Source organism: Motacilla alba, chromosome 2 (genome assembly GCF_015832195.1).
Source record: "Motacilla alba alba isolate MOTALB_02 chromosome 2, Motacilla_alba_V1.0_pri, whole genome shotgun sequence".
Classification (NCBI taxonomy): Eukaryota; Metazoa; Chordata; class Aves; order Passeriformes; family Motacillidae; genus Motacilla; species Motacilla alba.
In genome coordinates, this window is record NC_052017.1 from 58,110,860 (window position 1) to 58,133,407 (window position 22,548).

General features: G+C 37.1%; 1 protein-coding gene across 3 annotated transcripts in view; it reads left to right on the forward strand.

Annotated features, from left to right (window-relative positions):
• Nucleotides 1–20,628, forward strand: part of RECK (reversion inducing cysteine rich protein with kazal motifs) — a 47,108-nt gene extending 26,480 nt beyond the window's left edge. For all 3 annotated transcript variants that reach the window (XM_038126778.1, XM_038126776.1, XM_038126777.1), the window contains 14 exons: nucleotides 746–943; nucleotides 1,401–1,668; nucleotides 3,108–3,287; nucleotides 4,216–4,428; nucleotides 5,188–5,324; nucleotides 5,796–5,936; nucleotides 7,819–8,007; nucleotides 11,362–11,484; nucleotides 11,952–12,123; nucleotides 14,196–14,388; nucleotides 15,559–15,769; nucleotides 17,028–17,101; nucleotides 18,249–18,404; nucleotides 19,393–20,628. In XM_038126778.1, the coding sequence (XP_037982706.1) occupies nucleotides 746–943; nucleotides 1,401–1,668; nucleotides 3,108–3,287; nucleotides 4,216–4,428; nucleotides 5,188–5,324; nucleotides 5,796–5,936; nucleotides 7,819–8,007; nucleotides 11,362–11,484; nucleotides 11,952–12,123; nucleotides 14,196–14,388; nucleotides 15,559–15,769; nucleotides 17,028–17,101; nucleotides 18,249–18,404; nucleotides 19,393–19,611 (2,474 nt within the window). In that variant the 3' untranslated portion in view covers nucleotides 19,612–20,628. The remainder of the gene's footprint in view (nucleotides 1–745; nucleotides 944–1,400; nucleotides 1,669–3,107; nucleotides 3,288–4,215; nucleotides 4,429–5,187; nucleotides 5,325–5,795; nucleotides 5,937–7,818; nucleotides 8,008–11,361; nucleotides 11,485–11,951; nucleotides 12,124–14,195; nucleotides 14,389–15,558; nucleotides 15,770–17,027; nucleotides 17,102–18,248; nucleotides 18,405–19,392) is intronic.
• The last annotated feature ends 1,920 nt before the right edge of the window (nucleotides 20,629–22,548 follow it).

The window sequence follows — 22,548 nt, forward strand, 5'->3', positions numbered from 1 at the left end:
ATTATGTAGGTGAACATATACACAAACACATGGATTTCAGACCCATATAAGCAAAAGCCAAGAGTAAATTGTCTTAACTCAAGTAATAAAGGGATTTGGCTATTTGTATAATTAATATCAGTTTTTAATTTGTGTATCTGTATTTATCTTTTCTGTCATCTTTTTCTTCTGCTTCATTTGACGTGTTATAAGTAGCAAAATTAAATGCATAGTTGAAATGTTGAAGAACCATGCATTTTGTTGCCTGTTTATATAAAATGAAATCAGTGTCTCAGAGTTAATTCCAGTAGAAGCTGTTGTCAAGAACTACTATATGTATTTAACAAAATAGCAAAAATGGGTGAATCACCAGTACCATCTACTGGAATGATACTACTCTCATATTTGTTTGTTTATTAGTAGTATTTCTCTGATAATTCAATTATTGGACATGTCTGGTTACCTAAATAAGAACAAAACAGCTGAAAATGAGATTCAGTTGGCTTGCTCATGTCTTGAACTTGAGTTCAAGGCAGCTTTAATACTGACTTTTTTCCTCCTGCAAGACAAACAAATGTAGTTTGGCTAGTTACAGATATTTCCAGTCATTCTGTAGGCAGAGATTTTTCACTAGAGCATAGAATTTCTTCTTTTTTTTTTTTCTTTTATTTCCTTGAGTATCCTTGTGTGTCAGAGTTGCTCGTCTCTTCATTTCTCTGCGTAGGAACCCATAGGTTTTCTGTTGTTTGTCTGTTTGCTTCCCCAGTGGGGTCAGTCTGTTGCAGTTACGCAGGTCACCATACAAACTGCCGGGAATATTGCCAAGCAATTTTTCGGACAGACTCCTCTCCTGGTCCATCACAAATCAAAGCAGTTGAAAATTACTGTGCATCTATCAGCCCTCAGCTTATACACTGCGTGAATAACTACACACAGTCATACCCAATGAGAAACCCTACAGACAGTAAGTACAAGTAAATCCTTCTTTACTGAAAGAAAGTTAGAGAAGATACTGAAAATGTACTTCTTGTACATTTTATATAAAATGTGTTATTGTAGAAGTCTATAGTATAAATTCTATTACTATCATATTAGAATATTCTAATAGAATAGAATATTACTATTCTATTACTACATGAATATGTATAATGATAACTTTTGGGTTTAGGTGCAATCCTTATATGAATTTATATGATGATAACTTTTGGTTCAGGTGCATTAATAATTTTTATTTACTTTTCATTTTTACATATTAGCTTTGTAGTTTTTTTCCAGAGTTGATTCTATTTAGGAGAAGCAATGTTATTTGAGATTCTTTGGAGGAGGAGGACGCACCTTACAGCACTTTTATTTCTCAGGGCTGTTATGTTGTGCATCTTTAATGTTGTTTTGTGCTTGACTGTTAACTATTTTGTTAACAGGTTTGTATTGCTGTGATAGAGCAGAAGACTATGCGTGTCAGACTGCTTGTAAAAGAATTCTAATGTCAATGAAAACAGAGCTTGAAATTGTGGATGGACTTATAGAAGGCTGTAAAACCATGCCTCTCCCTCAGGACCCACTTTGGCAATGTTTTCTTGAGAGTTCAAGATCTGTTCACCCCGGAGTCACTGTGCACCCCCCACCTTCAACAGGCCTCGATGGAGCTAAGCTCCATTGCTGTTCTAAAGCAAATTCTTCCACGTGTAGGTCAGTATCTCTCTAACCTTGATTCCAATTGTGAAAGTACTTAGGAGTTTGTCTTGTTTCTGGCCTTTGCCTGAATCTTGCTGTGTACATCAAATAGGAAGTTCTGGAATTCTTAGAAAAAATACAGGTTCAGGTAACCAGATAGTAATCTGTTGAGTAATGTATTCTGTCCAATACTTTATATCTCAAAACATACTGTTTTGTAGGAGGAATCAACATTTGGCACTGGCTTATTATAGCAGAACACAGTAAGTTAATGAAACTTGGACCATACTTGTCATAACAGTCAACATTGCAGCCTCTGCTTAAGAGGTCTTAACGAGATGCTAAAGAGAGGCAAAAGGACCATCAGCTCCACAAACTCTCAAGTGCCTGGTTGCTTCATGTTAAAACATTGGCAGTATTCCTTTCTAGATGCTCTTCTGTTTTTTGTCGGTGAAAAATAACTTAGGTAATTTAGTAATTAAATAAGGGAACTAACTATTCTGACATTTAGAAAAACAAAGGTTTTCAGCAAATTGTTGCATGCTTGCAAATTATTGAGGCATTTTTAGTCTAGAGTGGTTTTCTGTCCACTTTAAAAATAGATGTTGATTGCATTTTAAGTGCATCAGTGTGTCTGAATAAGTGGCAAACATTTTTGAGCTGTTACTTCCTTTTATATCAAAGTTTCCAGTAACAACATCTCATGAATGCAGCAGGATCTTTAAGGGGTTTAGTAGTAGAGCCCTGGAGTTACATTATTTCTTAGAACATTGTAGCATAGGATAGTTAATAAAGTATCTTTTAGTTCCTTGCTTTGACAATGAGTTCTAAAATGGATCCTTCTATCAAGTTTTCAATAGGCAGGAGATCTAATAATACCGTGAAGTTCTGTATCTTGAGATGGAAACTTTCGTAGTTCGTAGGACATTGCCGTGAACAATGTGAGCTGGGTACTGCTGACACCAGGAAACATCTCAAACAAAAGCAGCAAACAGTATCCCTGTTTCAAACATCAGGGCAAAAGAAGGAATGTATTTTGCTTGATAGTCATTTCTGTAGGAGGAGAAAGTGTGATTTGAAGCTGAAGGATGGAATTAGAAGTTGTTCATTGTGATGACAACTTGGATTTATTACCAGTAAAATCAGCTGGGTTAGTTTTTATCTCAAAGTTGTACGTTCAGGTTTCCAGTTGTTGCATTTTTATTGGATATTGCAGTTTTATATCCTGAAGTCTTTCGGTCTTACTGGCTTAAAGATGTGCTGACATGCTTGAGCAAAATGGGTCATTTGCTTTAAGCACATTTGGATGCCCTTGGAGACTTTGTGGGCTCTAACACAATCCTCTGTGGTGAGAAGAGGCAGAGTGATGGAGCAAAGAAGTGATGGGCTATATCTGAATGGCTGTTTTTCTTTTAATTTTATTTTCTTCATCTCTATTTCTTTTTTGTTCTCAGAGAGCTCTGCACTAAACTTTATAGCACAAGCTGGGGCAATTCACAGAGCTGGCAAGAATTTGATCGCTTTTGTGAGTATAATGCAGTTGAAGTTTCCATGTTGACCTGTTTAGCAGATGTACGAGAACCTTGTCAGCTGGGCTGTAGAAATCTTACTTACTGCACTAATTTTAATAACAGGTAGGAGAGAGCACTGAATGTTTTATAAAGGAATTCCTATGCTTTGATTTCAGAAATAAAATGAAATGTTTTTAAGATTTATTTTGAGATTGTACGTAGCTTTCTTTCTGCAAATATGGTTTTAGTTTATTTAAAATAAGTAGTTTTTCTTTAGAATGAACTTTTGGAAATGCATTTAGCAACAGATGTAACAAATCTTACAAGAATAAAACTTGTAAAATGTCACAGTGTATTACCTCTGCATATTCCTCTGTCTTACTGCATAGACAAGTAAGTCATGGTTACTGGAATGTTGTGTATTATAAATAAGGTTAAAGTGTTTGTTAAATTTACATGTTACTAATTTTCAAAATTCCTTTTTTGCAGAGATGTTTCTGTGGGTTTGTATTCTATAGGACAAAATAATTTAAAAGTGGTGCCTGAAAGTAATTGCAAGGTTACAGTTAGAATTTAAAAAAAACCCTAAATTTTCTTAGCTACCTCTGGCTTTTTTTTTTTTTTTTTTTTTTTTTTTTAAATAGTATGTAGTGGTATGAGTGTTAATAGGAGAATCCTAAGCCTGGCCAAATATAAATCATAAATCAACTTGCATTAGTGATTCACCAAGAAACATTTAGAGATATTTGGGCTAAGATATTTGCTCTTAGGTCAACTTCAGGTGAGAAATATTAAAGTGATATTTGATCTAAGAGACAGAGGTGAGAAGGGAGTTTCAGCCTTGAGTCTTAAAGACCTTGTCTTCCTTAAAGACAGATTTCAAATTTATTCTGATCTTGCTTAACTGTGGAAGGGATTAATTGCTTGTGTACCACAAAAAGCTAGCCAAATGAAGGATGTAGAATTCTTACAGTGAAAAGGGAAAATGTGTGGTACTTTATTTTTCTTTTATACGTGCTATACATGCTATGTCTTACCTTCTCCTTTTAAGACCAACAGAACTATTTAGAAGCTGCAATACTCAGTCAGACCAGGGAGCCATGAATGACATGAAGCTATGGGAAAAAGGGAGTATTAAGATGCCTTTCATAAATATTCCTGTGCTCGATATTAAAAAATGCCAACCAGAAATGTGGAAGGCAATTGCCTGCTCCCTGCAGATTAAACCCTGTCACAGCAAATCTAGAGGAAGTATTATCTGCAAGTAAGTACCGTGGGGAAAACAAAAACCATTTTAGAGGTTTTACCAAGGATTTTGATGAAAACTAAAAAGCTGTAGGACTGTGTTTGCTATGTTAGGAAAACATGGCAAGGCAAACATGGAAGGAATATGAAATTGCTTGGTTGCCATTGCTTGAATCTCCATCACTGTAAATGAAGATATTTGCCTGTTAATGAGATGGCTGTATATGCTTGCATTGTAAAGTGAAAGAAAAAACAGATGTATTGAAGTTTTTTTGGCTCTCCATGGGGTCTTAAACCTTTCCTATTTTTTGGTTTTGGGATCTACTGATGACTTTCAGCTGACAGAAAGATCTGGAAAAAAAAAATTTTTTTTTGTTTTAATAAATTTTGAAAGTAGGTGATTGAGTAGATAAAAGAGCAGTTAATAGTAGTGAGGTAGAGTTCAACCCATGTTAGACATTAGTAAATGAAGGAGGTGCTTGATCTCGGAAGATACATGCATATGATGCCATAGAAAATGAAGATCACCAAGCCCAAACTCAAAGAGGAGTAGTACAAGCAGGAGTTTCTGTCTTTGTGTCACAAATTTGTTCCTTCCTCCTATGTAAAATGTAGCATATATTTATTTATTTATTTAAATATAAACACTCTGCTGTGAGGCATATTGGGAAGATTGTGGATTCAGGGAAGGGAAAAACATAGAAAGAAATCTTTTTCATATAAGCCCTTTTTTCTTCGAATAGTCTTCATGAAGTTCTGTCTCTTTATTTATCTGTAGATCAGATTGTGTGGAAATACTGAAGAAATGTGGAGATCATAATAAATTCCCTGAAGGCCACTCAGCTGAGAGTATTTGTGAGCTCTTATCTCCAACAGACGACTTGGAGAACTGTATACCCTTGGATACTTACCTGAGTAAGTACTAACATACCTATGCAGCAAAATTAGAAACCAGGATACTTTGAATGCTTGTCATTATTTTTAGTAATCTTCATTATTTATTTTAAAGAAAATTGTATTGAATTTGAGACGTTTTATTTAGTGTATTAGAGAAAATTTGAATTTGCAAGTTGCCATAGTCATTGTTTCTATTCCTTCTTGTATTGGGCATATGTGACAAGGAAATTATTGGGCAGATAAGATAAAGGAAATATATTTTGCATGTGAAGGTTCATCTGGGTCATTATTTCCAGGACTGAGGATTAAACTATTGCAGTAAGTTAACTGCCTGGTCATATCACAATTCTACACCTATAATTAAAGTAAAAAAAAAAATCACAGAATTGTAAAAAATATTATTTTACTGGATGTACGAAATGCCATGCTTTGCTGAAGAAACATAAACCTCATTTAAATCAGTGTAGATGATGTGTATTCTATTTTCAGGCCCAAGTTCTTTAGGCAACATTGTAGAAGATGTCACACATCCATGTAATCCAAACCCATGTGCAGCTAATCAGCTGTGTGAAGTAAATAGAAAAGGATGTCAGTCTGGAGAGCTGTGTCTTCCATATTTGTGTGTGCCAGGTAAGGTTTTTTAGGCTCTTCTTTACTGAATTTTGCAGGTAAACGTGTCATTGAAATGTTGTTGAAGGTTTTGAAGTGAACTGCTGTCATGGTTTAACCCAGCTGGCCCCTGAGTACTGCACAGCTGCTCGCTCGCTTCCCCCTCCCGCCTGGGCAGGAGCAGTTTAGTCACTGAAATAAAGTTCATAATAACAGTTATGATGGTGCTGATAACGAAAAGGGAAATAACAAGAAGAGAGGAATACAACTCACAGGAACCAAGAGATGCACAGTGCCACAGCTCCCCTCCCACTGATCCAGCGCCCAGCCCTTCCTACCGAAGATGTCTGGACATGCAGCCGACGGTGTTTCTGCTTCTGCTCCCTTCAGTGACACTTTTAATGTGGTTGCACCTCACCAGAAAGATACTTACGGTCATTTGGGAGCTGCTTTTTAGAACACTGGTGTTGTCTGATCTCAGCACCATGTGTAAATGTGAGCTGACTGAGGAGAGAGCCTCAGGCAGAGTAAGTTTCAAGTTTTCATAACCCTGACTTTGAAAGGCAGGGTTGGGTGGTGTCAGTAACAAGGATCAAATCTGCAAAAAGGAAGTGTGAGACTCTGCAATGTCCAACTTTTTCAACCCCTTCATTGTTCTGCCCTAGGCACTGGTAGTGCTTGCCACAGTTTTCCCCTTTCCTTTAAAGCAGGAGGTGTCATTCAGTGACACGAGGGGCCAGCAGTGGTTCTTGAAGCAGAGCGGAAAGTGTGCATTTGGTGACCACTTGAACGGGTGTGTGACTGAGCAAGTGAGAGCAACACTGATTTTTACACTGAATTATGTGGAACAATCTCCTTTCTAGAGGAGGTGATGGAGAACATTGCCATAGCTGTCTCACATCAGTTCCCTGAGCCTCTTTTCTTCCAGCAGTTCTGTGGCTGATCAGCAGTTCCCCCCAGTGGTTCCTAATTAAAAAGGAAAGCAGGATTTTGCTTCACTCATACATCTGCTCTACTTGAGCTCTTTTAAAAGTGAGGATAGACTTCAGCTCATTCTTTGTGTGAGCCTAGGGACATTGTTTTGGTTGTGCTTCTCTGACCCTTACAAATATTTTTGTTTTCCTGGAAATCTGAGCCTTATTACTATAGAGGTTGTGTTGTCTTCACTTGCTGCAAAAGTCATTCAAAGTCATCTGAAAACAAGCTCTGAATGCAGAGCTTTCAAAGAGACAATTTGCTTCCTCTGAAGATTGGAAAGTGACTTTTATGTTATAATTCAGTCTTTTCATTGGCTGAAAGTTTCAGGGGGTTTGTTGCAGTTCACCCCTTGTTGGGTTATTTCAATCTATTTATTTTATTATTTTTCCTTGCAATTTTTAAAATATTTTTCTTCTTTCCTTTCCCAGTCTTCCTTTTTTAAATCCACTTTTCCTGCTTTTTCTCCCTTTCTCACCTTCTCACATGTCCTGAAGAATCCTTCAGTGTTCACTTAAGAGGTACAAGTAGAGAAGAAAGGCACAATAAAATATTAGATAAGGGAAATAACTGGGCTTTGCTTGTGAGACCCGTTAATTCAAATTCTGTATTGGAGAGGGTAGAGCATTTGTAGTATTTGTCACATAACATGTTTCTTACCGTTACGAGCTCAAAAATTAAAATGCTTGAGAATTATTGTAATTTCAAGTTTATTTCTCAAAAGTAACAGGTACTTCAGAACTTTGTCTCTAGCAATTATCTTCTATTTTTGCTGCTTCTTGCCTCTGAAAGGGTTGAATGTAAAGGCAAGAGTAAGGCTGCTCAAGAATACCTTATGTTTTTGCAAGTCAGTGTAGTAATTAATTTCAGTAGTGGCACTTGCCCATGTGTTTACCATTTATGGGCTAAATTTTTTCCTTGCATGCAGGCTGCAAACTGGGAGAAGCGTCCGATTTTATTGTCCGACAGGGTACACTTATCCAAGTTCCATCCTCAGCCGGTGATGTTGGGTGTTACAAGATTTGTACCTGTGGACACAGTGGCTTGCTGGAGAACTGTATGGAAATGCGTTGTGTTGACCTCCAGAAATCATGCATTGTTGGAGGACAAAGGAAAAGTAAGTAATAGAGCAGTGATGTATCCAGCACCTGCTCCTTACCTAAGGAATTTTGAGCTACGTGAGAAGACACAGAGTATCTGAATTCAGAGTTTATCAGAAAACAGAGAAGCTGATGATTGCATCCCTGTATTTAATACTCTGTTAAGTCTTACATATGCTGGAGGGTTCCATTGTTGAAATCAGTACTGAACTGTCCCTGTCTCAATCAACCACAGTCCTGTGTGAAGGGTGTTCTCAGTACACCATTTCTTTTTAACATAGGATGCTTTCTTTACTAGCTCCAAATGGTTGGTGAGGGGTTGTTTTGGATTTGTTGGGAGTTTTTTTCTTCCTTCCAGTGGCTTTTGGCATCTGGATCCATGAATTCCCAAGGTTTGTGTTTCTACTTCAGCGGTTAGCACAAAGACCTCTTTCCCTATTTACTGATTCATTCACCTTAAGTTTTGTTAGGACTCATGCACGCATTCAGAGTAGGAAGCACTCATCTTAAAAGTGTAAAGATAGGATTGGATAAAAATACAGGATAGGCTGTGGTGTTCAAGTGCGTGGGTCAGGGAGAAGGGCATACTGTCCAGCTACCTGTCTATTGAACCATTCCCTTTTTCCCCTTTTCCCTTTGCTTTCCCACACATCTTCCTGCTTGATTCATCTTAATTCCTCCTTTTCCTTTTCTTTGTCTCTTCCACTAAACATCGCTTAATAAGTTTTGCACAATCTCAATGTTAAATAAGAATTGCAGTTTAAGATATTTATCCATGGGGCTAACATATGCCTAAAAATAAACATGTAAGCAGATACATGATGATGAAGGTGTATTGAACACTTTGGTTTTTTAAAGTCTTCATCACTATGGCAGCTCCCTGTTTAGAATTTAAATTGGCATGGGTAACAAGGATTTATTGGGTTCTACATAATCTGACTGTCAAAGGAGTTCAAGGAGATGTGACAGGTGATGCTTCTTAGAAGATTATATTGACTTATTTTCAGATTTACTCTTTGCTTGACCTTTAAATGTGTATTTTTGTCATGCAAACTGGCATTATAATCTTGGAAAACAAAAAAAAAACTTCTACTAAGGTAGGGGAAAACTTACGAAAGGTCTTGAATATAAAGTGGAGTCTCTGCTGAGCTATGACCTGTCTGAAGTTGGTGTCTTTGAATCAACAAGCAAGAGATATTCTGCTAGTGAACAGTTACATATCTCAGCACTGCACATTGTTTAGTGTCTGTAAATCAGTCCTTTTAAACTACTGTCAGACTGTTGTCCAAGCAGAGCTAAAGCAAGGTAAAAGTATCTCATGAGTCCAAAATAACAAGGGTTTCTTTTTTACTGTTATATGAGTTATTTTCACACTAAGTAAAACTTCAGAAGCAAGACACTTGCTGTAGTTCCATTTGTCACAAACATAATTTTCAGATTGGGAATCAAACTCTAAATCATGAAAGAGCAGGAAATTGGGATATTATTTTTGTCACTCAGGAAAGTCTGCCTGCAGTGTTCCAGGGAATGGAATGGGGGATTTTGGAATCTGATTTTTTGTTGTTGTTTGTCCAAAGAAGATAAAAGGCAGCCAAACACACTTAAAACTTTTCTTTTGGGTTTTGGATTTATTTTTCTTTTCAGAGTTGGTACTATTTGTTCATGGAAGCAGAACAGTGAAAACATCTTAACAGTAACAATATATTTGATGTGCAGTTTTAGAAAATATCTGGTGAAAGCAGATACTTTTAAGATACAGTTGTTAGCAAATGCAGTTGTTAAATGATGACTGTAACTTTTTATGGACCATTCTATCCAAGGAAACTTGCAGTTTTTCAGATTCTTGGTGAAAACATTCACAAAGATGTTTGGTGCTGTACTTGTATTTTATGGTTGCACGGTGTACCGCTCTCACTTGGTCTGGGAACCAAAACATGTGTAGCTGTAGGTATTCAGTAAGTGCTGTCCATTTAAAAACAACCAACCACAACCCCAAAACCAGACAGCTTCCTCTTTTGCCATAGTGACTTATGAAGTGTTTGTGGTGATTAACACTCTAGGTATTATATAATAAAAAAATAAAAATTATTAGGTTTCAAATTTCTTAGATGATGCATTGAAAGCAAAGAATTAAAAGTTTATGGTCACCATGTAAATATTTTGCAGTAACTGTATTTCATTGGTTTGTATGTCAGTTGTAAAAAGCCAGGGTTTAGACATAACATTTGAACTGTGTTTTTTAAAACTATTCTCTATAAAGAAAACAATTCTGAATGTTTTGAATGATGCTGGGATTTTTTGTGTTGTGAGTTGACTCCAGCCAATGGAATGATTACTGATGAGGACCGGTTGCTGTGTGCACTCTTTGACAGTGAAAGACAATAGCCCTGCACAGTTTTCAGGTGGATCCTAAATCACATACTCTGAAGAATCACCTGAGATCCTGTGTTTGGCATTACCTTCTAAGCTTTTCTTCCCTACTGGCAAAATTCTTTGCTCCTTTGAGTAGTACTGTGGTGTAAAGAGAGCTTTTCGTGCTACAGAGGCTTTCTCTCCCACCCCCTCTTGTTCTGCCCTCATTTGTCCCTGAGCACCTCTTCTGAATTGCTCCAGTGCTGTGGGGTTTACTTGTGCCTGTGTAATATTTTCTTTAAAATTCTAATTCTCAATCTTAACCCTTTGAAAATAGATGAGAGAGAATTACTTTATTTTTTTAAGTCTCTGTCATCAACATTAATTGATTTGATACAAAACATACATCACAGTGAGGGGTAGTCATATGGGCAGTTCAGAAAACCAAAGTGGAGTTGCTAAATTGAAGAAAAATCCTCTAAGTTTGCAGTTTGATTCTTAGATTCTGGTGTGAAAACAATGCTGACTTAAAAAATACATTCCAGTCCAATGAAGGCTGGAATGAAGCATTGGCACTTTTACCTCTTGGCAAATACAAGTTGTGCTTTATGTGTGAGACTAAAAGTTTATGAGGCTTATGTAAATTTTATTTAGAAGAATATGTCTTTACAAAAGCTTTACCTTTAAGAAAACATGAATCTTGCTAGCCAGAATTTATTGTTCTTAAAAAAAAAACAAACAGAAAACCTAATTTATACAGACTTTGAAAGGACTAAGTGCTTGCTTCTGTGGTTAACTAATTTATGAAAACTACATGTGAAAAGACTTTTCCTGTAAGTGAATAAAGCGAAACTTGGAATCTATTGAAAACAAAAAGGATGGAATTTTCAGTGGAAAAATATACTGAAAAGGGAAATTACAGAAACAATTAATGAGAATGTAGTATCTATGTATCTATGAATATGTAGTCTTTGGGTGTATTTGCATTAATTGTATGTATTTACTTAATTTATTTGAAGGCCATGGAGCGTCCTTTAATATAGATTGCAATGTCTGTTCCTGTTTTGCTGGGAACTTGATTTGTTCTACACGTCAGTGTCTAACTGAGCACAGCTCAGAGGATGAACGTCGGAGGTTTACAGGTAACTTTCCAAACCATGAAAACTCTAAGTTGTGTATTTTTAGAGCAGGAATTATCAACTAAATTATTTCTGCAGTATTAATGGAAAGCACACGATAATTTGTTATTACTATGGTTTTTTTAACTTTTTTTTTCCTCACATCCAACCTGCACTGCAGGAAAAGCACATACTTTAAAAAAAGTCAATACTGAAAAATAAAACCTCAAGTAATACGTAAAAATAAGTAGAGACAGAGTGCACTAGGGATGAGATATAAGGAGTTTAGGAGAAGAATGGAGAAAGCTGAGTAGAATGAGCAAAGAGGCAGGACACAAACTTCCCTTCCAGCTCCTTGTGCCTCCGGCATTGCTAAATGACAGGTGGGAGAAAGGGGCTGAAGGCAGAGACACCTCGGTGACATCTTTTGTATCTTGCATCATGGAAAATATGTGTGCACCCAGTCCCTGTTCTGCGTGTTGCTCTTGCAGGTTTGCCCTGTAACTGTGTGGACCAGTTTGTCCCAGTCTGTGGCCAGAATGGGCGCACGTATCCCAGCGCGTGCATAGCTCGCTGCGTTGGGCTCCAGGACAACCAGTTTGAATTTGGATCGTGTATTTCCAAGGATCCTTGCAACCCAAACCCTTGTAATAAAAATCAAAGGTAAAAGCAGAATATGTTTTTCAGCTTTTCTTTGGCTTCATCCACTCATAAAGCAGATTTACATGTTCTTTGAATATGTTGTATATTGTAACATTCTACTTTGGAGCTATTCCAATAAAAATAACTGTTTGAAGTAGCTGATTTTTATTTTTCATAGTTCTTAATATTGGACTGTAATAACTGCCAGTTCTTGGTTCCAGTTTTGAGGTGCTATGCCAATTAAATTCATTATGCACATCTCAGTTTAGCAATAAAGGAGACTTCAAATACATTTTAAAAAGTGGGAGAATCAGATTTTGTCAAAATGGCAATAACTGCCATTTTACTACTTAGTTTCACACTTTCTTTTACTAGTTTACAAAGAAGACCTACATCTGAATTCAAGACTTGGAGTCAGTCTTGCTTATTCAGTCAGTAATCGGTGCTTTTTGTCTCTAAAATAGGAAAATATCAATCACCCTTTTTTTTCTTAGACTAAAATCTTGTAAAAACTATGTCTGTACAATCTCTGGTTTTCCAATATCAAGAAGATCAAAATCTGCATAGACAAATATATTAAAACAAAAATATGCTTTATACTAGTGTCAGGCAAAAAAAAAATCTGACCTTTCTTACAGAGATCAAAGTCTGTTGCTCACAATATTGGTCTGTCTTCAATTTTCCCAGTGTTGTGCAATATTGCAGTCTCCTTTGAATTAGTGCATTTTTCTCTTTAGAAAGAAAGCCATCAAAATAAGTTGTGTGATATTGTGCTTTCATGAAAGCTGATTCTAGCAATTTTAGGGTTTTTTCCTTTTTCTGTACTTAAAATGCCATGATGCAGAAAAATACTGGGAAAACACTGTAGTTTTGCAGCTGTTACAGCCATAATGGCATTCAAAATTGGAATTTCAAACCTGCATTGTAGTTAAAAATTTTTACTGTTTATGTTTGAAATTTGGAGAGTACATTGAGGGTTTCCATTTTTTCAAAATACCATTGTGCTTAGAACCTCAACTTGTAGTTTCAGTAAAGGACTGCACACAATACATTTTTCTGGATGAGTCTGATAATGTAGCTCAAACTGAACATGCTCATCTGAAAATGTCCCTGAAGCACTTGGAATGTATTTGCGATCTTACATTCCACTTATGAAGTGTTCAAATCTCAGAATTTCCAAGCCTTCCCTAATACGAAAGACGTGTCTGCAGTGCATGGGAGTGCAGCACTCAGAGAGAATAAGGACATACTGTGCATTATCCAGTGGTGGCAGCACTGTTGTAATTTATGGAAGGAGGGAGTTGTCCAGGGAGGCCGTGAGACCTTTCATCAGCCTGCTCAGCAGACTGCATTGGCTGGCATTCCTGTAGCAGAGGGATGCCTTGCAGGGTCTATGCCAAATGTTTTGCAGATAAGATCATGGAAGGTACATGTTTAATACAAAGGGGGAAGAAATTGTGCTGGTTTTCTGTCTGTGCTTGTCTGTGAAGGCTATAGAGGAATGGATGCCAAGAAAGTGTAAATATGAGATTTTTCTGTTTGTTTGCAGTCATCCTCTAGGTGGGATGTCATACAATATTCCAAACCTCCAAAGCTAGATCCAATTAGGTATTTGTAATTGAAACCATATCATCTTGTAGGTCTTGTTTTCACCCCTTTCTCAGAGAATGGTGAGACTAGACCTCTGCAATACAATTCTTTCTTCTTGCTGTTTCCATGTTTTCTCTAGCCTAGCTGTTCTTAAATATTCATTTACAAAATGAAGTATGGGAGTGGGTAAGAAGTTTATCCAAGCCTTTGTCAATAATCCATTGAAAAATACTTGGTAAAGGTAAATGTTAGTGGAAATTGCAGTTGTGTTGACATACATTGAGTAAACGTGGTGTGAAACTCTTCCAGGTTTGTGATGAGACCTGAAAAGGGCTATTGAGGGTGTTCTATCACTTGTATTTCCTGCAGCTCTGCTGAACCACAGTTAGTTCTAAAGCACTGGAGAAAATTTCACTGAAAATATTTTCCCTCAATTTTTGAGACTTAAAAACAAAATAATCCCATGACAGGACATGAAATGAAATTATTTTGACTTTCTGCAGGTGTATACCAAAGAAACAAGTTTGCTTGACCAGTTTTGAGAAGTTTGAATGCAGCCAGCATGAATGTGTGCCAAGGCAGTTAAATTGTGACCAGACACGGGATCCTGTTTGTGACACAGACAATGTGGAATACACTAACTTGTGTACTTTGTACCAAAAAGGAAAAAGTTTGGCATACCGAGGACCATGCCAGGTAGGAAGTGGTTCTGGCAATAAGTATCAAATCTTCTTTGTTCCTTGGTGTTCAACTTAACAGTTTTTATTTTTATTTTTTTAAATATTGTTTGTTTGGTTGTGTCTTTTTTAAGCATTCTTTTGGGGTTTATAGCTTATAAAATGTTCTGATAAAAAGTAGTAATCTAAAAACTTATTTTTAACTAGTATAAAAATAATCTCACAATCTTCAGAATTTTGTCAAGTGTTTCTCTGCTTTAGTTAACAGTTGTCTCAAAGCCAATCAAAAGCTGTACTTATGCTTTCTTGGGGGTAATACTCTTGATGTTTATATCTTCCTATATATACTATTAAAGCTTGCACGCTAAGGTTTGTCTGCAGTAATTAGTGCAGTTTCTTGGTTACTTAAATGCTAATTCTTACCAATTTTAATTCGTTGAAATATAAAATATTGCCCAGTCATACAAAGTCTTTAGCTTTTTGTGTGATTGTGCCCCAGGTTTACCAAGTTCATTGCTCAGGATCTATTTACATACTAGGCAGTCTGTAATAATTTTCTAGTTAGTCTGCATTGGATTAGTCTTGATATTAATCCTTGAGAAGGATTAGAATTAGGTTTAGGTTTTGCATCCCACCGCTCTACGGTGGTGTTAGACAAGGTGGTTCTGTCATCTTACAATAACACATACACAAATATAAGTAATATAGGTAAATAAGTGATATATAAAAATATACAACGTGTTAGAAACACATGTGCATGCACACTAAATTTTAAGCACACAAAACCACACTAAGATGAATTAATAAATTACTAGAGTTGTTTAAAAATTAATTTTATTAATAGAATATTTTAATGTATAGTGAAATTATTTTTTTTAATTTATTTAATAACTTAGTTTAAATATGGTCATTTTATTTAAGCATTGCACAGAACAAAAGCTGTTAGTTTCTGAAATACGTTTTATTGTGCATTTCTCAGACTCTGTCACCTTCTTGCAGTACTTACCCTTTTCATTTACGGCCCATGCATAAACTGGCAGGTTATTTCCTCTGGATTTCCTACCTTTTCAAAGGTTTGACAATATTAGCAGTGAATTCCCATTAACTTTGGCTTTCCTCGTGTTGAAACTACCCAGCAGTTTGTGCAGCAGGGCTGAGCTGTCTCTGCAGGCGTTGCTGTGTGTTCCAGCCCTTCTGCAGGTCGCTGGAGCCCGTGTGCGGGCACAACGGGGAGACCTACGGCAGCGTCTGTGCCGCCTACACCGACCGCGTGGCCGTGGACTACCAGGGGCCCTGCCAGGCCGTGGGCGCGCTCTCTGACCACAGCTTCCACGCCGAGTGCGCCTTCGTCAGGTGTCCCCAGCTCCCTGCCAGCGGCTGCAAACCCGTCCTCGCGCCAGGTGGGGCGGTCACAGCAGAGAGCAGAGAGTTCTCCAGGCTCGGGGATAAACAGGGCGATGCTTGGAATAAAACGCAGGCTCATACGTGTTGTATGAACAGAAAGCATAAAGCAATGACTCTGCTTAGGGCTAGAGCCAGCCAGTATCAGGACTCAGATAAGTAAACCTGAATTGCAAAGGCCTTGGCTTTAGGGGGATGCTCCTTCAGTCTCTTAGAGACTGGCAGCTGGGATGAGTTTGGGAGAAACAAATGAGCTCTGTGGTGCCCAGGGTACGATACTTTTAGGAATCTGGTCATTTTTCGGGAGTGGCAGCACAGATACCACACTGGAATGCTGAGCTGTCATCAGCATCGGGTTCCCAGAAGGGGAAGATGGTATTTAGTTAGGAGACAGAGTAAATTACCATATGTATTCACAGTACTGTGGAAGACAGCAGGAGTAGTTTTGCAGTGTGCTGGTTTGAACCAGTTTTTTATTGTTTCCACAAGTGCTTTCTTTATGAAACAACAACTAATCACAGGTAATACACAGAGCAAGAAAAGCTCTGTTCTTAAAATGAAAGTTTTATTTATTTTTCTCCTTTCTTGCCCCTTTTGAAAAAGGTCTTCGTGCTTTGTAATAACATTTAGTACTGTAAATGTCACTCTGTGAATGTGAATTACATGTAAGTTGGTGAGTGGATTTAATACACAGCCATGGATAGAAAGTTGAAATATTATCCCTTTGGTTTCTGACATGGTGAGGAAAAACAGTAGGAGAAATACGACGTCTGTCAGACAAGTATTTTTTCTCCCTTGTTATCTAAAGGTTTTACTCTCCAACATGATGTAACTGCAGAAATTAATGCTTGCAATGTGCATAAAGCTTCTGTCATATCCTAGCTATATCAGCTCTTGAAATCCATCATTTCTGTAGGCGATATGCATGCATCCATACAAAATCTTGTGGTACACGCAGTGCTTTCAGTTTTTAGCTTACAATAATGAAGAATTTTAAAAAGAATGAAAATTCATCTCATTGCTTCATGCTGATAGTAGTAAAAGTGTGTTGAAAGGTGATAGATTTTGCATTATAAATGTTTTCAATATTAAAAAAATATTAGAAATGTGCAATTCTGCTGTCAAATTGAAACATCTACTTTGCTTTGGCAATTTTGCTATTTTCATGCTTAGTTAATAGTCAAATTTTGACTCTTGCTTACTTAAAAGTGAAAAGACTACTTGTTTTTGTTACTGAGATTTCTTTAATTTACATAGGAGCCTGCTGTCCACTATGTGCTGGAATGCTGAGAATCTTATATGACAAAGACAAGCTGGATAATTTTGCAAGGGTAAACAGTTCAATCATGCCTAATGTTAAATGGTATATGAAAAGTCAAGTTACAGTGCACTTCCTCCTGAAAGGTTAACATGTTATAAAAACCATTATTTTTAGTTGTTATTTGTGATTGTTGAGGGGTTTTTTTCCCTTGTACTGCTTATACTTTCCTTTATTTCTTTATCTGAGTCATAAATTGAATTACAATGCAAAGCAAAACAGGAGTAGGCACAAACAAGCACACTCAGGTTCGCAGTTTGTAATACTGCAGTGTGCAGGTTTTGACTTGTAATAATGCAGACAAATTCAATGGGAACAGCATCTATGATTCTACAGCTTTCCTGTCAGAGACTTTGTGTTTGTAGGTGCTGTGTATGTGTGCTGACCAATTTTGCTTAGTAACAGTGTCTGTTGGGTCATGACAGCATCCTGGAGCGTTGTCCAGTTGTCACCTCTAATGGTACAAGGGACACAGTGGCTACTGCAGCTTCACAGTTCATACATTTCAACATGGGGCCGCGAAGAAGAATTTTTATTTCCTGTTAGAAGAAGGCTTTCTGGTTAAAGCAATGTATTGGTCTCATTCAAGTAGCTGGTGGTAACTACTCTCACCTACTAAGCGCCCTAATAATTGGATTGTAATGTCTGCCTCTTTTAATTCAGACACCTGGTTCATGTGAGAAAAAGCTGCTTCAAATAATACAGAGTTCTATAAATCTAGGGCTGCTCTGCCTCTTGTTTTCCAGTGTGGGAGCACAAACCACTGTAACAGATAACCAGTTACATTATTTTGAGGTGTGTGACACATAGACACACTAACCATGAAGGAGGACAAAAACACATATCAAAACCACACTTAATAGAAGAAGTAAATATTTTTCCTCTTTCTTTCTTTCTTTCCTTCACTTTTTTTTTTTTTTTTACATTCATTTTTGGAGGGGTTGGTTTTCAGGATTTTCAGAATCAGTGAATCATTTCTTAGAATGATGTTTTAGAAGCATTGAATCCATTAGGTCTTTTGCTAGCATTTAGAGTAGAGTTTGGAACTGAGTAGTTTAATGGCTGAAACGCATTTTCTGGCATGACATAATGTTATAAAACTGAGGAGGAGAATTTTCCATAATATCACATCATCCACAGAGTTCTTTGTTTTCCTCCAGGTAACAAATAAAAAGCCGATAACGGTACTTGACATACTTGAAAAAATCCGCCTGCATGTGTCAGTGCCACAGTGTGATGTGTTTGGATACTTAAGCATAGAATCCGAAATTGTGATTCTCATCATTCCTGTGGATCAGAACCCCAAACCACTGCAGGTAGATGATGTTATTATTATTTTATTTACCCAGCATTAATTTGCTTCACTTTGGTACGTGTAGGATGGTGCTTGTTTCTCAGGCAGATACATTGTGTGTAATTTGATTGCTCATGCCTTGCTATGTCAAAGTCAGCTCCAGCTTCTGTCTCCTTCTTTAGCAGAAATAGCCCAAAATGTTACCAGGACTTAGGAAGGACAGTCTTGCCAGCCTGGTCAGCCAGCCTGGTCAGCTCTCACTCCATCTGCAGCAGGTGCTGTCAGATTCCTGGGGGGAGGAAGACTCCAAAATCAGAGGCCATCACTGCTTTACCTCATTGGTGGTACACATTGCTGAGCTAGACATTCCTGAACTTTCAAAGCTTTGGACCTCCAGATATTAAGCTTGTCAAGTTTGAACTTCACCAGAGGCAGCTTCCAATGCTTTTAAAGAGACTTATTACTAAATTCCTTTCTAGGGTGCAGTAGAAAGTGAAGTGGAAAAAATTAATTTCCTAACAGAAATTCATTAATATCGTCATGTCAGTGGGAATGGAAACCTGCTGTTTCCCAGGTTCTGTTACTTCCATTCTTTTCTCCTTTTTCCATAACAAAATCAGTTATCTCTCATTTAGAAGAAAAATACCAGGAAGGAGAAAATCTGGGTTTTTCCACCATTGCAGATTTCAAGGAAGTAAGTTGGTCAATCAGGAAGAAAGTCCTCAGTTTTAGAGGCACCTCCTTTAGTGATAATTCACTGTGGGCTTTTTTGCATCAACATTCAAAACGTATCACCCCATACTAACTTGTATATAGCTTCCTTCCTTTTCCTTGTCTGCTGTTCAGGGCTTCCACAGGAGTTTTCATAGTACTAAAGTCTATGATGAGACCTCTGATCTGTTTTCCAAGTACTCCCCATAATTATATAAATCTCATGTGCTGATGGGAATATTTTACATCGGCATTTGACATGGTAAAAAGAGAAATAATAACTTTTTTTTCCCCTCTAGATTGAAGCCTGCAATAAAGAGGCAGAAAAGATCGAGTCTCTGATCAATTCGGACAGCCCAACATTAGCGTCACACGTGCCACTGTCAGCCCTAATTGCATCTCAAGTACAAGTTTCATTTAGCATTTCCTCTGCCTCTGCTCAAGTGGTGCCTGCTCTGCACTCCCTGTTCATAAGCCTTCTCTTCACCTTGTCATCAGCATTGAGATACTGCATATAACTGCTTGGGAACTAAGCACGAGCATTGTGGCATTTGTATTGTGAAGGACATTTGGAGTTGTTCACTGAACCAGAAAATGAAACACATGCAAGATTTGATGAACTTACATTTTTCATTGGAGGACTAAAAGTATTTGAATAATGTGAAAAGATTATTATCTTATTCATAACTAGTCAGATGACTGTTTCAGCACAATTAGATTGTTTTCCATGGATCTTGGAAACATAAATATGCTCTGGAAGGTTCTGACATTATGGATTTTGAGGAGAAGGGATCTTACAGGGTTTTTTCAGCCATGAACTAAACAGTGTTTTGAGTTTACTGAAGAATGCTGATTTTATATTATTCAGATGCATATCAGTGACAAAGAAAGCATGCACCTATTTTAAACATCATTTTTGGAAGAAACAGATTGCTGCTACTTAATTACCTTACCAAAAATTTAAGAGTTTATTCTCATGTAAATATGCTTTCATATTTTATTATGAAGAAAACTAACTAGCCTTGGGCCTGTTTCAGTAGATAGCTTTCCTTGGACTGGTGAAGACTTGCAGGACTTTGGGCTCACTGCTTGTAAAATGACAATCAAGCTCTATGCTAGTACCTGACTTCAGTGAAGAAATGTGTTCTTTTTATAGTTTTGTACATTTCAGAATCTCATATTGGATGCAAAATATAAAGAATCTCAGTATCTATATTTAAGTGCCATTTAAAATATTGCAGTATTTGCATGTTATCTAATGAAATTTATACTTTAAATGTTTATACAAACAGTATGTTTTATTACTTATTGTATATTATGCACCTGACTTTACTCTACATGAAGTATTTTATATCAGTATTATGATAGCCAAGTTTTGAAGTATATACAGAAAAACTTATTTTTGCCAAAATGCTGAACTTTGAAAGAAAGCACTGAAAACATTTTTGAACATGTATGTCATAGCATGTTTGTAGCAATTATTTTCTGCTAAATCTTTTAAATGCAAAAGCATTAAAGCTTTTTATTTTAATAAACACTTGTGTCTTGTGTCCTTGTGTAGAATGCATGTAATTTTATGGATTCAGCAACACTTCCTCTCTCAAAATAAGCACTTAAAACTAACTGCACTTACATACATGCATGACTCACACAGATAATGTTCCCAAATAGATGTCAAGAGGGTCTCAAGGGTGAATGTGTTCTTGCCAAATACCTTGAGGAAGACTCATGCAAATAATCATCCAAGTCTTGGAACAAAAAACTTGATTATGTTGATAATCCATCTGTTTCTGAAATTTGTTATGTGTATTCTTTAGACTTGGACACAGAAATAGAATGGATGCATTTTTGAAAAGCTTTTTGAACTGAAATGGATCAGATGATAGCCCCAGAAACTTCAAACGATTCAGATTGTTTGTTTTTTCCAAATCATTAGCAAATATCTCTTCAATATGTAGCTTCTTAGCTTGACTAGCATTTAGCTGAAGCAAATCTAATGCCTACTAAAAAAGGAATTATAAATGTCTTAAGAAAAAAAATTATATATACACACATATACATGTGTGTTTGTGTGTGTGTGTGTGTGGTTTTGTTTTTTTTTTGTTTATATATATATATATATATATACACACATATATGCACCACACTGGAAAACTTAGTAAAGAGCTTTAAAAGCACACTTTTTGTGGAATAGAACATACAGTGAAGTTACTTTTATATGTCTGTGAAAATATTTTTTAATGAGAAATTATAGCAAAAAAGTTGCCTTAATTTGTCCGATGAATCTGGGAGAAGCAGAATTTAAGCCCAGAGATTGTCATTCTGTAATTTATACGTCAGTGTCCATTGCTTGCTAGAAAAGAGTGAAGCTTTTGAGAGGTTAAATATGTACAGAACCAATGAGGTTTCACAGAATCCTAAATTCTGAAGCAGAAGTCCAGCATTCAGACTGTACACGGTTTATGCTCTTTTTTCTGGATGAACAAAAGCACTTAAGTATTTCCTAGGTTTTCTCAAGACCTTGGACTACCTCAAAAGAATGAAGAAATTGTTTACTCATGGGTTTTGAATTCAGTGGAACTAGAATAAAGAATAGAAGAAACTTAATTGCAGCTCAGGAAGTTTGAACCTGAGGGGGACAAATCTGATGCAGATTTCAGTGGAGTTTCCATAAAGGTGCTAACGATCTTCTGTCACCATCTGTGTGGAAATCTGGGTTCACTTAAAAGGAATGGAGACAGCACAAGGGCACTTCAAAGCAGGACAAGCCTGTTTGTTGCTTTTATAACAGGACCCAGATGAAACATTTACAAAACATTATTTGCTTCTCTGCTGAAAACAGCAATGGCAATAACTGGCTCCAGAGAGATGTCACTGTCCTCTTTCATTTTGCTTCGTTTGGCTCTTCCCAGCAGGGTGGTACGGAAGCGGAAATGCCAGAGGTGCCACTTTGTACACCCCCAGGAAAGGACTGGCTCCAGGGACAAATACCAGAGCAAGTAAAAGCAATAGATTTCTGGCTGAGTTCTGAGTCCAGCAGGAGCTGGCATCTGAATTTTGGAGGTGAGGAACAGTCAGTTCTGAGCAGGCACAAAATCACACCTGGAACTACAGCATCACTTCACAGCCCCGCTCGTCTCCCTTGCTCTGCTTTTATGGTGCTTTACCCTCTGCCATCACTTGGAGATTTGCACATGTGTCTCTCAATTCAAAGGTTGAAAGTTATTTATACATCTCTACTGAGTTCGTGACACTTCTCCAGCTCTTCCTTTTACACATAACAAAGGGTATTTCAAAACTTTTCCCCACCATCTCTAGTCCTAGGAAACCCTGGGAGCATTTACATGAGCAAAAGCAAATACATGAATGCTCTGTGAGACTGCAGACTAAGTGCTTCATATTTTAAGTCTGGACTGTAAGGTGACCCTATAGTCAAGTGAATCCCAAAAAGTAAC